The sequence below is a fragment of the Stylophora pistillata genome, chromosome 12 (genome assembly GCF_964205215.1).
Source record: "Stylophora pistillata chromosome 12, jaStyPist1.2, whole genome shotgun sequence".
NCBI classification, from domain to species: Eukaryota; Metazoa; Cnidaria; class Anthozoa; order Scleractinia; family Pocilloporidae; genus Stylophora; species Stylophora pistillata.
In genome coordinates, this window is record NC_142530.1 from 7,317,981 (window position 1) to 7,332,500 (window position 14,520).

Below are 14,520 nucleotides of genomic sequence, written 5' to 3' on the forward strand. Positions count from 1 at the left end.
GACAAGTCAGACGTACAAATTCATCTCGTAGTTTACACTCACGTTCGGAGAGCAGTGTTTGAGAGGCTGAGTTGCGAGTCCTCCATTTTGTCCAGAATTAATAGAGCGCATGCAGTGTTTCCCTAAAGAACAGACACAATTAAATCATAAAAGATTAAAAACAAACAAAAACAAAAAACAAAAAAAAACAAAAAAAAAACCTAACCAACCAAACAAATACGAACAAACAAAGTAAATAAAAAGTGTAAAGTAAAAATATAAATGACTAAATATAAAGAAAAGAAAGAAATGAAAATTAGTAAACAAGCAATCCAATAAGCAGGGAATGAAGTAACCATCTAAAACACAAACATATTAACCTTTTACACCCTAACATCAGTATGCATATTCTCCAAACTGTTTTTAAACACTTCCTAAGGTGCTGACAAGGAGAATTTGTTTAACAATCAAAGCTCCTTAGGTTAGAATCATTCCTTGATTCTCACGATATCAATGAATGATTCAGCAGTTTTACTGTGAGGAGAAATTAAAATGCTGATCCCTCTTTGGGTTATGAGGGTTAAAACGAGATCAACTGATTGAAAAGCCCACTTAACAAATGGCAGACCTTTGGAAAATTCCAAAAGCCACAGAAAGTTGTACTCGATAAACTCGAGCAAAACTTTATTCTATCGGTGGCAAAGTAGAAGGCTTGTGTGCATGGCGATTCGCCTAAGAGTTCACTTCTTCATTAAGCTTCCCAGACGAAACTTGTTCTCGATAACAAACAAAGAAGCTATCACGATCATCATTAGGACGACAATTTTCCTCAAAAATTACAATTCATTTTTATCTCTGTGGAGATATGAAGAACATAAAGCGTCAGTTTACTTCTGTAGGTAAAGATCTAGGGGAGAGTAAATCTAACACCCTAACCTGGATAAAAGCGGTGAGGATCAATTGTGAATTGTTTCCTCCCATAAATTTCCCTTGACAACACAACCACGCTTGACCTATTGACTCCAAGAATGACTGGCTTCTAATTTCCCTTGACAACACAACCACGCTTGACCTATTCACTCCAAGAATGACTGGCTTCTAATTTCCCTTGACAACACAACCACGCTTGACCCATTGACTCCAAGAATGACTGGCTTCTAATTTCCCTTGACAACACAACCACGCTTGACCTATTCACTCCAAGAATGACTGGCTTCTAATTTCCCTTGACAACACAACCACGCTTGACCCATTGACTCCAAGAATGACTGGCTTCTAATTTCCCTTGACAACACAACCACGCTTGACCCATTGACTCCAAGAATGACTGGCTTCTAATTTCCCTTGACAACACAACCACGCTTGACCTATTGACTCCAAGAATGACTGGCTTCTAATTTCCCTTGACAACACAACCACGCTTGACCCATTGACTCCAAGAATGACTGGCTTCTAATTTCCCTCGACAACACAACCACGCTTGACCCATTGACTCCAAGAATGACTGGCTTCTAATTTCCCTTGACAACACAACCACGCTTGACCCATTGACTCCAAGAATGACTGGCTTCTAATTTCCCTTGACAACACAACCACGCTTGACCCTTTGACTTCAAGAATGACTGGCTTCTAATTTCCCTTGACAACATCACCCTCGAATCAAATACTAAGGTCACGAGAATAAAGGAAATGATCACCAATTTCAGAAGCTCCTGATTGTTGTCAATCAAATTCTCCTTGTCGGCACCATAGCAAATGTACAGAGTGCAGGTGGAGAATATGCATACCCATGTCAACGTGTAATAGGTTAAAACAAATGAAGTCTTACCTGACGGCACGACACATGCAACGCTGTGTTTTTATTTTGATCAACTATATTAACGTCTGCTCCGCCGTCTCCTACAAGGTACTCTGTACACGAAAAAACAAACAAACAAACAAACAAACAAAAAAGAGCAAGTTGCAAACTTCTTCAGAGATGCATAACCTTGCAACGAGCATACAAAAAAATGAGTCGACTGTTGCCTATCCAAGGTCCACTTTTTCTTTTTTTTTAATGAATAGGCCTAGTTGTTTAAAGGGCGGAAAACGCCATAAAACGTACTGGGCTATCCACCAGATAGAGATTTATCCAGTGCATAGCATTATCCGACCTTCGAATAACCGGGGGTTTATTCATTTTGTAAAACTGTACTCTATACAAAAATATTTCTCAGAGAGCAAGACGATTCGTTTAGTCTTCTCAGCTATTTCCACTAAGAAGCTCATCAAATCAAGGATGAAAATCAAAATTTAAGTGAAGAGACACGCATCCAATCAATTAACACCCAATGAACCCCGTCGAAGATACGCCCATATTATGTATAATTAACCAATAAATGAGGGTAATTTGTTCCAACAGGGTGATAAAAAACAACCTTGCAGCGTTCTCCCTTATTTTAAGCACGACAGGCAAGAGACATTTTCGAACCAGTGAAACAATCATTTCATCGAATCGAATTTTAAGAATTCCAAGCGATTTTCGAGGGTCGTGGGTTCAAATCCCACCAGGAAACTCGATTTTTCTCTTATATTAAAAATTGTTTATTTCATCTTTACATGCTCACTTTGGGGGCTGGTTGGCTGCATGTGATGCTTTAATGCATGTGATGCTTTAATGTGACAGCGTGATGCTGTTAGTGAGCTTCTATGCGATAGCTGATGTTTGGCTGTGTAGCCATGTGATGTGGTTCCAGTCAACACCCACTAATTGACCCTTGCTCACCATAGAGTCTCCTGTAGATCAGTGGTTAGAGCATCCGACTAGATCACGGAGGGTCGTGGGTTCAAATCCCATCTGGAAACTCGATTTTTCTCTTATATTAAAATTTTAGACAGCAATAAGAAATACTACAGTTGGTAAACTTAACCGGTTACCAACTGAAAAGAACGCTGCCTCAGCATTCGGAGAGACAACAGGAAACTCACCCACTGAGCCAGCATGACCATTATCAGCGGCCATTATGAGAGGTGTTCTTCCGCTTCGATCCACTGAATCTACGTTCCCTCCCCTTGCTAACAGAAGTTGCAGGCAGTCTACTTGGTCGTTAAATGCCGCAGCGTGAACAGGAGTTCTGCAATTGACATCAGTTATGTGGACATTAGAGCAAGTTTCAATAGAGTGTTAAAAAATATCCGGGATTGCTTTATTTTTACTTCTATTCACTCTGGTCCAGAAAACTCGGACTCTAACAACCAGTCAGATGCGCGAAACCAATCACGACTTGGTCGCCCGCGTTTTCCCGCGCTTGTTTTTACATTGAGTTCTCATTGGCTCTTAAGGTTATTTTCCTTTCTTCTGATTGGCTGAAGTGATTACTAAATCGAAAAGCGCTCTAAGAGGAGGTAACAGGCCGGCAGTAAAAGAGTATATTCAAAATGCTTAATTCTTTCAAAGAATACAAGGCTCAAAATTAAAGAAAAGTTTAGTCGCCATTTTGCGACTTGATACGTAGTCGCAAATTCACGAAGTTTAGTCGCAAAAATCCAGCGGTTTAATATGAGCCTGCAATACATATAAATAAGAGACCGCTGCAATGGCGGCCGATCAAGGTAATGGCGTTGCGTGCACAACATTGCGGATAAATTAGGTACAATTTTACCCTATATCTTCAAATGTCTACGATAATCAAGGCACACGGCAATATATTTTTTTCATTTCTTTATTTATTTCGGCAAAAATAGTGGCAAAGTAGCGACTGCTGGCTTTTTTATTCTACTCGCAAATTTGCGACTCCTCGGCAAGTTTTAGTCGCAAACATAAAACGTAAGTCGCAAATGCGACTGTATTGGTCGCAATTTCGAGCCCTGGAATATCAAAACATGCCCGACACAATCAACAAACGGTATAAAAAGAAAAACAAAAAACAAAGAGTGGATTTCGGTTGAGTCTCGTTAACACTAAACCAAAGTTATCACTGAGGTAATTCAGAAACGTTCGTCGTAAAAGGAGCCAATCAGAAATAAAAGAAAACGCGGGAAAACGGGAGTGGAAGAGTCCCGATTTATTTCCACTTTTGCATCTCATGGTTGAGAAATCAGCGTAAGTACAGCAAGCTGATGCGGTCCTGAATTTCTTTCGATACTCATTTGAAAGTCACCCTGGCTATGCAAATAAACTAATACACAAATATGAAATGTCGAAGACCTGACACGCATTGGAAGGAATTGACATTTCCATCAATCAGTTTGGCAGCTCTTACATATTTGTTGCATGATAATAACGAGATAAACTGTACTATGAACAAGAACACCTCCTGCCTACCATGCAGTTGCCAACATTACAACATTACACTTTCACTTGATTACAGCCCTTTACCGTGACAGCGTGTTTCTCTTTTTAAAAACCGCTGAATGGAAAATACTTTTATATTGCCAGTCAAGATTCAATACTCATGATTCACCCACACTCAGGCAACTCTGGCTGGCCACGTGCTCGTAAAGGTGCCAGTGTAGAGTGAATACGACAGGATCTCACTTAAAAAAACGTATCGCACAAAGGCCAGAAGCACATACCGCCAAAATCATCGTAGGATCCACGCCTACGCGACTATAAGTATAATCCCGTCAATCTGATGCTCCGTAATATATCGCAGGTTACCCCAACCCCGTCAATTTGATGCTATTAGAGAGCTTAAGCATCGGACGTTTTTGATTCACGGACGTCAACCGGAAGTTTAAATATGAGCTTCGTAATCAGTACGCATGTGCAGACGTTTTTGACGTGAGGTCGCAGACGTGAAAGTGGGATGTTTGCCGTGCGTGTTGTTTTGCTCTGTTTCAGGACTGTCTCAGTACAAGACTGACACCATGTCTTCGTTTTCAATCGTCAAATCAAACCCGTAAGTACATTGTAGGTTTCATAAGAAAGTAGTTTTTTATCTGCACTTAAACAATAACTTTTAAAAATGGGACAAAATGTGCCTAACTTCGTGTTTGGCACAAGTTTCCGCAGGTTCTGTTACTTGGTTTTGTTTGATCGTGAATTCTTTTTTGTTTGTCGCCATTCTTTTTTAGTTATCCTACGAGCAGAGGTTTTTTCCAGAACAGGAAAAATACTTATATAATAGCAAGTTATCTTGCCATGTGTTTGTTTTTGTTATTAGTTGTTTTCTTTTTGTCGAGAGGTTTATGTCGTTGCCGTATTTCACGTTCAAGAAAGTGCATTAATTTCCCCGCCATTAAGCTTTTTATTTTTAGTGCTGAAATGTGATCGACTATTTTATACAGCTACTACCTACAGTAACACTCGCTTCTATCTTTTTTCTTTTATGTAGTGGGCCTATGGAATGGTCTGAACAGCACGACGTAGCACTAATGAAAGAAGTCAGAGTGCAGAATCCGTTTAAAGCAAAGAAGAAAACGAGCAACCGAGCGCAAATATGGCTGTCGATCGTAGAGGCGCTAAGTGGATTACAAGATCCGTTATTCAAGGATTCAATGACAAAAGGATCAGTGCAAGATCGTTACGTTTTGTAGTGCAGCCCCTTTATTCGATATAGCATCCGTGTAGGTGTTGAAGTCACGTGGATTCAGTAGATCATGATTCCACTGACACAGTTTGTGACCATGTATATCGTAAATATAATTCATCACCGTATTTGATATCATGCTAAGTTCAGGAACCGGTCGGCCGAATCGTGCGAGCATGTCGCTATATCGGCAAGGAAACGACATTCGCCTGAGCAAAATACATAGCCCCTCTAACTTGTCGGCAGTGGTTCTCTGATTACAGTGGAAGGTGTCCGGTAGTCGAAGCGCATCAGCCAGCAGTGGAAGGTCCTTTTTTTCAACTCTAAACTCGGACTTGCACTCAGGTTCCTCGATACTCTCGATACTAAACCTCGCGTATTTTTCGTACGAAAACTCAGGGTTTTTTGACGAATTCTCTTTCAGTAATAGCAACAGTTCCTCATCTGACACCAGTCCTTGGTCATGAGCGATTAAAAGTGATTTTCTCACATCCTTTAAATACGGCATGTTGCAAATTACGGCCACATTTCCTTTGTAAACAATGACCAAAAACGTGACAACTGTGATCAGCTGTCACGTTCGTGGTGACGCAGGTGTCCAGCTTAAGTTAAAAATTTCGCGCCTAAAACGCCGTTGTCGATCCAGTCTCCCCCGGTATTCTGACGTCCGTGACATCAAAAACGTCTGATGCTTAAGCTCTCTATTAATACGCAGGTTACCCCCACCCCCCCACCCCGCCGCCAAATTAATGCTGACAAATCGCAGGTTACCTCCCCCCCCCCCACCCCGCTTCCTTCCATTCCCGACTGCGTCAGACCCGACAATTCGCTAGTACCATCTATACCTCTGGGTTCAGTTGTTCAAAGAGAAGATGACGCTATCCTGCGGATATATCGCTGTCCAACGGGTAAGTGTTGACAAAACGTGCTGCGATATCCACCGGCTAGAGAATTATCCGGTGAAACCAAGAATATAGGCTGCATTACCACCCAATTTAACTGAGTAAATATTTGCGATATCCACCGGCTAGAGAATTATCCGGTGAAATCAAGAATATAGGCTGCATTCCCACCCAATTTAACTGAGTAAATATTTGCGATATCCACCGGCTAGAGAATTATCCGGTGAAACCAAGAATAGAGGCTGTATTACCACCCAATTTAACTGAGTAAATATTTGCCGCAGAAATATACTCAAAGATACTTGTGACTTACCTGTCGTTTCTATCGCAAAAGTTAACTATCTCGTCGCCCAACGTGTCGAGTAACATTTCTGCACATGATTCATAATCATTTACGCTGCAAGAGAAAAGCAGGATTACAGTTGTCACTATCTGGAAAACTTGAACCGATGGGAAAATGATAAGGGTAACGGACTTTTCCGAGATTTCTTTTTCATATATTGACAGTTCAAAAAAAAAAAAAAAAAAAAACACACACACACACATCCTAACCAATCTTAACCCATTCCAATAGTTCGCAACCGGTAACAAGTCCACCGTTTAGGCCGCTCTTTAACCTTTTTTACCACTAGGATCCAAATACTAATTCTCCCTTCCGACTGCCATACATTTATATGTAAATTAAACCGTGTTTTGTTGTTGTTGTTGTTGTTATTGTTTTTTTTTAAATCAAGATAACTCCCTCTACCTGATAACCCTGTCTGTTTTCATAACCTATTTGCAGGGTAACATGCTGGAATCGCTAGGAGAAGTAACACAAAAAGGACTACAAGGACAAGATTGCGGAGTAATTCTCCTCACTGTCTGCCACACAATTTTTGTGGTGCTAATTGGGAGAATTTGCTATTGAATCAACCAATAATCTCCTACTTGATATTTTCTTTATTCTCACCACCTGTCTGCTTGATATTGTGTTGATATTGTTAGGAGAAATTCTGTCTGGATCACTCATGGGAGTTGAAGTGCTACTGCAGCTTTAGAACCCCATCGGGGTTAACAACTGGATACTTACACGGCACAGTGTAATGGCGTAAACTGGTTCCCACCAAATACTCTGGAATGATCACCCTATGAATCCCAATAACACACAACCTGAGATTTACTCAAATCGGATGAACCTTTGCAATACACCAAAGTTGGGAAGCGTCAAAAGAGCCAAACAGGGTACTTCCCCATGTGCTGTCACTTCTTATGAGTAGAGGATTAGTAACATTCTGTCTGCACATTTCGTTTTTAGGAGGAAAGAATTTTGGTCATCAACACAACAAATGCGAGAAAGTAATACAGCAATATTAAAATAACAAGAAAATACTCTTCTTACCTCTAACAATATATCCACGCAAGTATCATGGCCTAAAAAAAAAGAGACACGTGTACAATAAATCCCAACAGAGGCTATCAGACATGGAAATTATCTTTAAACGGACGCATCTACTACACGAGGCTCCATTGATACAAGATAGAGTTTAAGTTGTCTCTACACATTGAGAAATCTACTAATAAAAATGGTTCAATATTGAGGTTCGATATAAAATCAAAGGATAACCTGAGTAAATCCAAAAGCAGGAGAGCTAGTTTTTTCCAAGATCTTTTGAGATGATCTTTAAAGATTAACGGCAGTTTAGGTCAGCTGAAATAATTCTTGCTTTGGGAGTGATTGAGCGCTACTATAGATTGAGCCATCAAGTTGCAGGAAAATGTTATCACGTTCGTTCTTTTCCTTCAGCCAACGAATTAGATAGCAAAGAGAATATACGAAAAAATAATGGTCGCACTATCATAATATCGTAGCCAACAAACACAGAAAGAAATTAAACACATTCAAGTAACACGACCCTTTCACGATGATAACGAGAAGAACTATTCCAAAACAAATGCCGCCCAGTTAGCCCAATGCGCTGGACTGTTGTGCGGGGGGTCGAGGGTTCGAGCCCCGGCCAGATCAACACTCAAGGTCTTAAAATAATTGAGAACAATTTTCTACCTATCTATAACATCAAGAAATGGTTAGATATTCTAGTCTTCTCGGATGGAGACGAATAAATGGAGGTCCCGTCTCCTGCAGGGTTAGGGGTAGGAGACGTTAATTTCCCACGCACGAGATTACTGTGTGATGGATGTCTTCCCCTGGGGTGGGATGGGTGGGCAGATAGAGGACCGCCCCAATTAACTTAGTGTTATTTGTGATATCCTCTGTAAATATGTTTATTATTATATTATTATTATTATTATTATTATTATTATTATTATTATTATTATTATTATTATTATTATTATTATTATTATTATTATTATAGTAAACGAACTGGATGATCTTTATCTCGGTTGTTTCCTAAGGGAGCGAGTCATAGCCCATGACCAGGGGTCCCTTAGGATTATTATTATTATTATTATTATTATTATTATTTTTATTATTATTATTAAATGCAAGGTCTGCCTATCATTCACTTCACATGTCACTCCAAGAATGTAAGAGTTTGCTGATGTATAAACTCAGTTCTAAATTCTGAGTACGTACCGTTAAAACAAGCCCAGTGAAGAGGTGTGTATCCGTTGTTATCCATATGGACACCACTACCCACAACCTGTAGAAGACCACTTAGAATACCCACATGACCACAAGCTGCTGCGAAGTGGAGAGGCGTGCGGCCGTTACAATCTCTGATAAAATAATAATAAAAATAAACGATCTCTAGTTAGAATGTCCACTGAAGGCCACAGTAGTAGTTACGCTGAGTCAGTAGCAAGTTGGCAGTCACGAAAAGCTATTAGGCTTCATGTTATAAAGGCGATGAAAAGTCCACTTTTTCTCTCTGCAAAACGATTCAATACTCAACCACAGTACACCACTCACCTACAAAGCACATCTGCTTCTTTGTCAAGAAGACATTCAGCGCATTCATCGTGACCATTAGCTGCCTTTAGTGTGGAAAGAAATTAAAGTGTTAGTAGCCAAATATGAGGCATTCGGGGCGCCATCTTTCCCTAACGCCACGATCTAGATGACACAGAGAACACTCTTTCCTCTAAGGTAAGCAGAAGGTTAGATGCTCCAAGACGAGAATGACAAGCTTCGTCAGGTTCTTAATTACAGCTAAAAGATATCACGGAAGGCAGCTACTTACAGCTCTGTGAAGAGCACTACGGTGATTTGCATCTAAAGCTAAAAGATTGGCTCCTTCACTGAGCAAAAGCTTGGCACAATCGACAAAACCATTCCCCACAGCAGCCATCAAGGGCGTCCTGCAGAGATACCGTGACAGAGAACTGTGACACTAAAAATAACAACCTACCAAGATTTGAAGTATAAAAAAAAAAAAATCGACAAATGAAGGATTCTGAAAACACTAGCCCCAGTTCACGCTCACACTACCTCTTTCTTTCCTTTACAAAGAGAGTTTTCTTTTAGTCAATTAAGTTTCAATCACAAGTTACAATTATACTCGTCTTCAGGAACGAATGGCTGCGCACCAGGCTTAACCTTGACGTAAACGAGATGGACGGTACTTTCAGGGAAGGAACAAGATAGAATTACGCTAAGGGGACACATTAAGGACAAACAAACCTTAAATCTGCATCGGGGCAATCTAAAACACTCTCTGAGTTACTGTACTGGAGGAGAAGTCTCAAGCAATCGGTATGCCCATTGTAAGCTGTAAACAAGGAAACAAATCATGACTGAATGACGGTGTCAACCAATGGCGCTCATTTTTTACCAGAGGGAGGATGCACGGAGATTCAATTTTAGAAACTGAAAATTTTTAAGTTCAAGTATCTTGCTCGCTAATTTGATATAAATTTCAAAGGATGACGTAGTTTACTAAATTGTTCCTTTAAATTTTCTTTTTATCCCATAATCTTCGCACAAAACTATTTTTCCAATTGGATACGATGTTTATTGATAATTTTGCTCATATCTCCGCACGGCGTTTATCCGAGGATGGCGTTTAATCAAGTTAATACCAATACTGTTGTTATAATTGGAAAGAGAGATGTTCAGAGTTGTCTCCGAGATCAATTTTCCTAGCCGAGCACCTTTGGCCCAAAGGGCCTCCTTGAGTACAAACCAACAACAACAACCAAGGCGATCAGTTATCTTGGAACGGAGACGGGAGGGGGGGGGGGGGGGTGTGAAAAGATCAACATGAAATTACCTGCTGCATGCAGAGGCGTTCTCTTTGTTATTTTATCATACACTAATACTTTAGCGTTGTGTTCCAAAAGGCATTCCACACATTCTCTGTAAGACAAAAAAAGAAATTTCGGAAATAATTTTAAAAATCACCTAATACGCAACAAGACATTGAGCAGTTTTCAACTGAGTGTCCAAAAAACACAAAACCAAAGTAATCATAACGATCAATCAGACCAAAGGATGACATCATCAGTGAGAACTCAAAAAAAACGCAGGCACCTGCTTGAGGCGCGAGAAAACGCAGGCACCTGCTTGAAGTGCCGGAAAACGCATGCACCTGCTTGAAGCGCGGGAAACGCAGCCACCAGCCTGAGGCGCGGGAAAACGATGGCGACCATGTTAAGACTGGTTTTAGTTTTGCATCTGATCGGTTGAGAGAGTGGCGAGAAGTTTCTAGTAGGCCAATCACAGAGCGAAGTCAAGCATAACCAAGGGAATCCAGGATCACTTTCGATATTTAATGCAAATACACATACACTGTAAATCCAGAAAATTACGACACGGGTCACAGCTTCAAAAACTACCTAGTCCTTATTATTTGATGACTTTTACAGGTCTGACAAACAATTTCACACAGCGCTTTACTTTTCCAAGAGTTTCAGAGTCTTCACGCCTTCCTGAAAAAGTACTCAAACTATTTTCATAACATAGAAAATATATATACGTACGCGTGTCCTTGAAAAGATGCAAGAAAAAGAGGAGTGTGACCTGAAATGGAAAAATAAATTTGTGGTACTTAAACCGTAAATGTACTGTTCCACGCCAAAAAGCTTCTGCACAATCAGCGAGATGGCGGCGAGCTTTTTATCTCGCTGGATTACAAAACTAACCTGTTCCAGGCTTCAGTTGGTAAAACGGGGGAAAATAAATAACGGCGTGATGATAGCGGCAGAGCAAAATGTGGGAGTTTCGACTCAAGTACATTACGCCACTCGACCCAAGCCTCCCCATATTTTCGTTCCGTCGCTGCTGTCGTGCTTTTTGAACATCGCGCCTCGTTTTACTTACTGAACGCCTGGACCAGTTAATGTAAAACTGAGTGAAGGTCTTGCAAAGTCCTCAAAAGTTTCCCGTGTTGGCTGGCTATCATACCTCTGGAACGAAAAAATTAGATTGCGCCCCCATTTCTCCCTTCATATTCAGTATTTCGCACGCATTCTGCAAGATGAGTTCTGGGCAAACCAATGAGGTCATTTCTCAGCTATATATTAACTTTAACAGCTTCTAGGACTTACAACTGCACTTCAGATCAACATAAAATCAAAACCAGTGACAAGGTAGCCTACGAGCAGACCCAGATCCTTATTATTAGCGCTGCACGACGCGCGTTCTCCGCCCGCGGAAAGATTGGACGCGAGTCGGGGGACTCATGCTGTTCACGTTTCAACAATGATGGCCAGTGACCACGTGACCACGATTCTCCCGCCATTGTTTCACGATTGGCGGTTGCGCTTCACCGTTTCCGAGTGAAAGTAACCTGTTTCGCGTTTCCCGCGTACGTAAATTTTTCCTTCCTTCTTCTCTAGCAGCGTAGAACTTAATTGCCAGAAAACTATTTCCTATAAGTCAGACAAGGGCAGATGAAGTTTAAAATGCTGCATTTTTCTTCATCGGACAGCTGCAAGAACTCGCGTCAGCTCATGAGGCGGCTTCCGGTTTAATCGGAAGTGACGTGAGCGCACGCGAAGCTAAAGCAGCAAGGTTCTCGCTATTTTACGTGAAACGTGAAAAGGCAAGCTGACGTTTGCCGTTTCGCGTAAACGCGTTGCTAACTTTCTCTCTATCATCAGTGCTAGACCTGCGAAAAATATCTCGCCGGCTCGCGTTGTTCTAGGGCTCATACACTCCGGCTCGTATTGAAGCGCTAATAATGAGACTGGTGACAAGATCTCAAGGCTTGAAAATCCAAGAAAAAAAAAAAAAAATACAAAGTACATCAACATTACAACGGCAAAATATATGCATGTCCATGTAGGGCTAGCAGATTAGAGGAGCACCTTACCATTATGATCTTTTATATCGATGTCCATAAAAGACTCTAGGAGCACTTGAAGAGCCTGGTAATGACCATGGAAGGCCTACATAAGAAAAAATCGTGCTAAAATCAGTGTTACAACAAATTTAGGGCCAGCGGTCCAACCGCATACTAGGCTTTAGTCCCCTTGTGTTGGTATTGATACTTCTGGTACTTTGAGTTTTCTCGCGAAAAATGTCATTGAGCACGTAGCTTGTCGTCGTATGATTGTTATGCCGCATCTGGTGTCCGTTTAGATATCCAAACTGTCAGGTATGTTTTCCGTTGTCATTTCGCCTATTTTATTTCGCTTTGTTGCCGTTTTATCGTCGGTAGTTAGCTTTAAATTCTGTTTCAGAAACTATTGGTTAGGGACAAACTGTATGGCTCGTGTAACCGTTTTGAAATGTTGTCGGTGCATTCGTTACAATCAGCAAAGTTCTTTCTTCTCCCAATCTACATTCTCGAATTTATCAAAATATCATTACGGAGAATTTGAAAGTGAATAACGAAAAAACTTACCACTAAATGAAGAGGGGTGGTGGCTGGGGAACCAGAACTTTTATTTAGAAGATCTGTTGCAGCTACATCTAATAACTGAGACAACACAAAAAAGTATTCATCTTTAAACTGTACACGAGGTCGTTGCTGGTCACCACAAACGGATTGGTCTCCTTCCTATTTTTACATCAAAATTAGACACTACGTAATATAATCATGATAATAACACTCAAATAACTCATACCATTTCTAGTGCCAGTTTATGTCCTCTGGCAGCGGCGTAATGCACTGGACTGTAGCCTTGTTTATCTCTTTTGCTTGCATTGGCTCCATTTCGTAGTAAGTTTTCCACACACCTACGAAGGATCAGACAGAATGAAAGAAGATTCAGACACAACAACATGCAGGAGGATAGAAGTTTTCGTCAGTCATGTTCACAAATGGAAGTTGTTGCTTACTTGGCATCAACATCTGCTGCGGCCGCATAGTGCAGAGGAGTACAGCCTCTTGTGTCCACTTGATTTACACTACAGCCTGTGGCTACCAGTGATTTCACACAAAGGTAGTGCACATGACCAGCCGCATAGTGAAGGGCAGTTCTGGAAACAAACAAAAATTAAATAATAATTATCTCTTAAATCACAAGTGAAGAGAAAAGGAGAGAAAGAGAGAGAGAGAAAGGGAAAAAAAAAAAGCTGGTCATACAGGGCAAGTTGGCAAGTTGGCAACTATGACAGCAACTTTGCCAGCTTACTTCAACTTCGGTCAAAGGTCCATCCAAACTATCCCCTTTAACTCTTGTGATCTGATTGCAAATTCTCCCTTCTAGCTGTTATACAATTCCTTGTAGGTTAGTTTCAAGAATTTGGCGTTAGATCAAGATAACAACTTCTACTTGATAAGATTGAGTATTTTCATTACTTGTTTGCAGGACAAAGGGTTTAAGCAAAGTGAAAGTAAGTTGACAAAGCCAGACATGCACTGTGATCAATTTGAGAAAAAAAAAAAAAAAGTGCAAGAACATGCCTCAACTTGATTTAATCTTGCTGGTTGAGTTTGCACTTTGGCAAGTAATTAATTTTGTTTGAATATTATTTTGCTTCCACAAGCCCTGATACATGCAGAAGCTTAAGTTGCACCAACACTTTTCCAATAACAATTATAACATAACCAAAGTAAAGCGCGCGGTCTGATTGGTCAATTTAGCGTCCCCCACTTGCCCATGGGTGTACGCTGCTGACGTGAGCAAATGCAAGACTATTTTTCCGCGCGCGCTTGTTTTTTTCTGGTCACGTAAGATTTGTTAAAGATATGGGAACTCTTTAGCTACAATGTATCAATGTTATGCTATAAAACAAA

The 14,520-nt window shown here is 40.6% G+C and overlaps 1 protein-coding gene and 1 long non-coding RNA gene across 2 annotated transcripts in view; one reads left to right on the forward strand and one right to left on the reverse strand.

Moving 5' to 3' along the window:
- The window catches only part of LOC111334764 (uncharacterized), a 30,714-nt gene that overhangs the window by 2,326 nt on the left and 13,868 nt on the right, over positions 1-14,520 (reverse strand). The window contains exons 17-32 of the mRNA XM_022940573.2: positions 13,620-13,760; positions 13,406-13,517; positions 13,183-13,257; positions 12,649-12,724; positions 11,315-11,354; positions 10,606-10,691; positions 10,017-10,104; positions 9,577-9,694; positions 9,306-9,370; positions 8,970-9,112; positions 7,773-7,804; positions 7,464-7,519; positions 6,705-6,788; positions 2,947-3,092; positions 1,808-1,890; positions 43-122 (exon numbers count right to left, since the gene is read on the reverse strand). Of these exons, the coding sequence (XP_022796308.2) occupies positions 43-122; positions 1,808-1,890; positions 2,947-3,092; positions 6,705-6,788; positions 7,464-7,519; positions 7,773-7,804; positions 8,970-9,112; positions 9,306-9,370; positions 9,577-9,694; positions 10,017-10,104; positions 10,606-10,691; positions 11,315-11,354; positions 12,649-12,724; positions 13,183-13,257; positions 13,406-13,517; positions 13,620-13,760 (1,425 nt within the window). The remainder of the gene's footprint in view (positions 1-42; positions 123-1,807; positions 1,891-2,946; positions 3,093-6,704; positions 6,789-7,463; positions 7,520-7,772; positions 7,805-8,969; positions 9,113-9,305; positions 9,371-9,576; positions 9,695-10,016; positions 10,105-10,605; positions 10,692-11,314; positions 11,355-12,648; positions 12,725-13,182; positions 13,258-13,405; positions 13,518-13,619; positions 13,761-14,520) is intronic.
- Positions 4,718-5,617, forward strand: LOC148718611 (uncharacterized). Its single transcript, XR_015993968.1, has 2 exons — positions 4,718-4,859; positions 5,295-5,617. It is a non-coding gene; the product is annotated as an uncharacterized LOC148718611 (long non-coding RNA).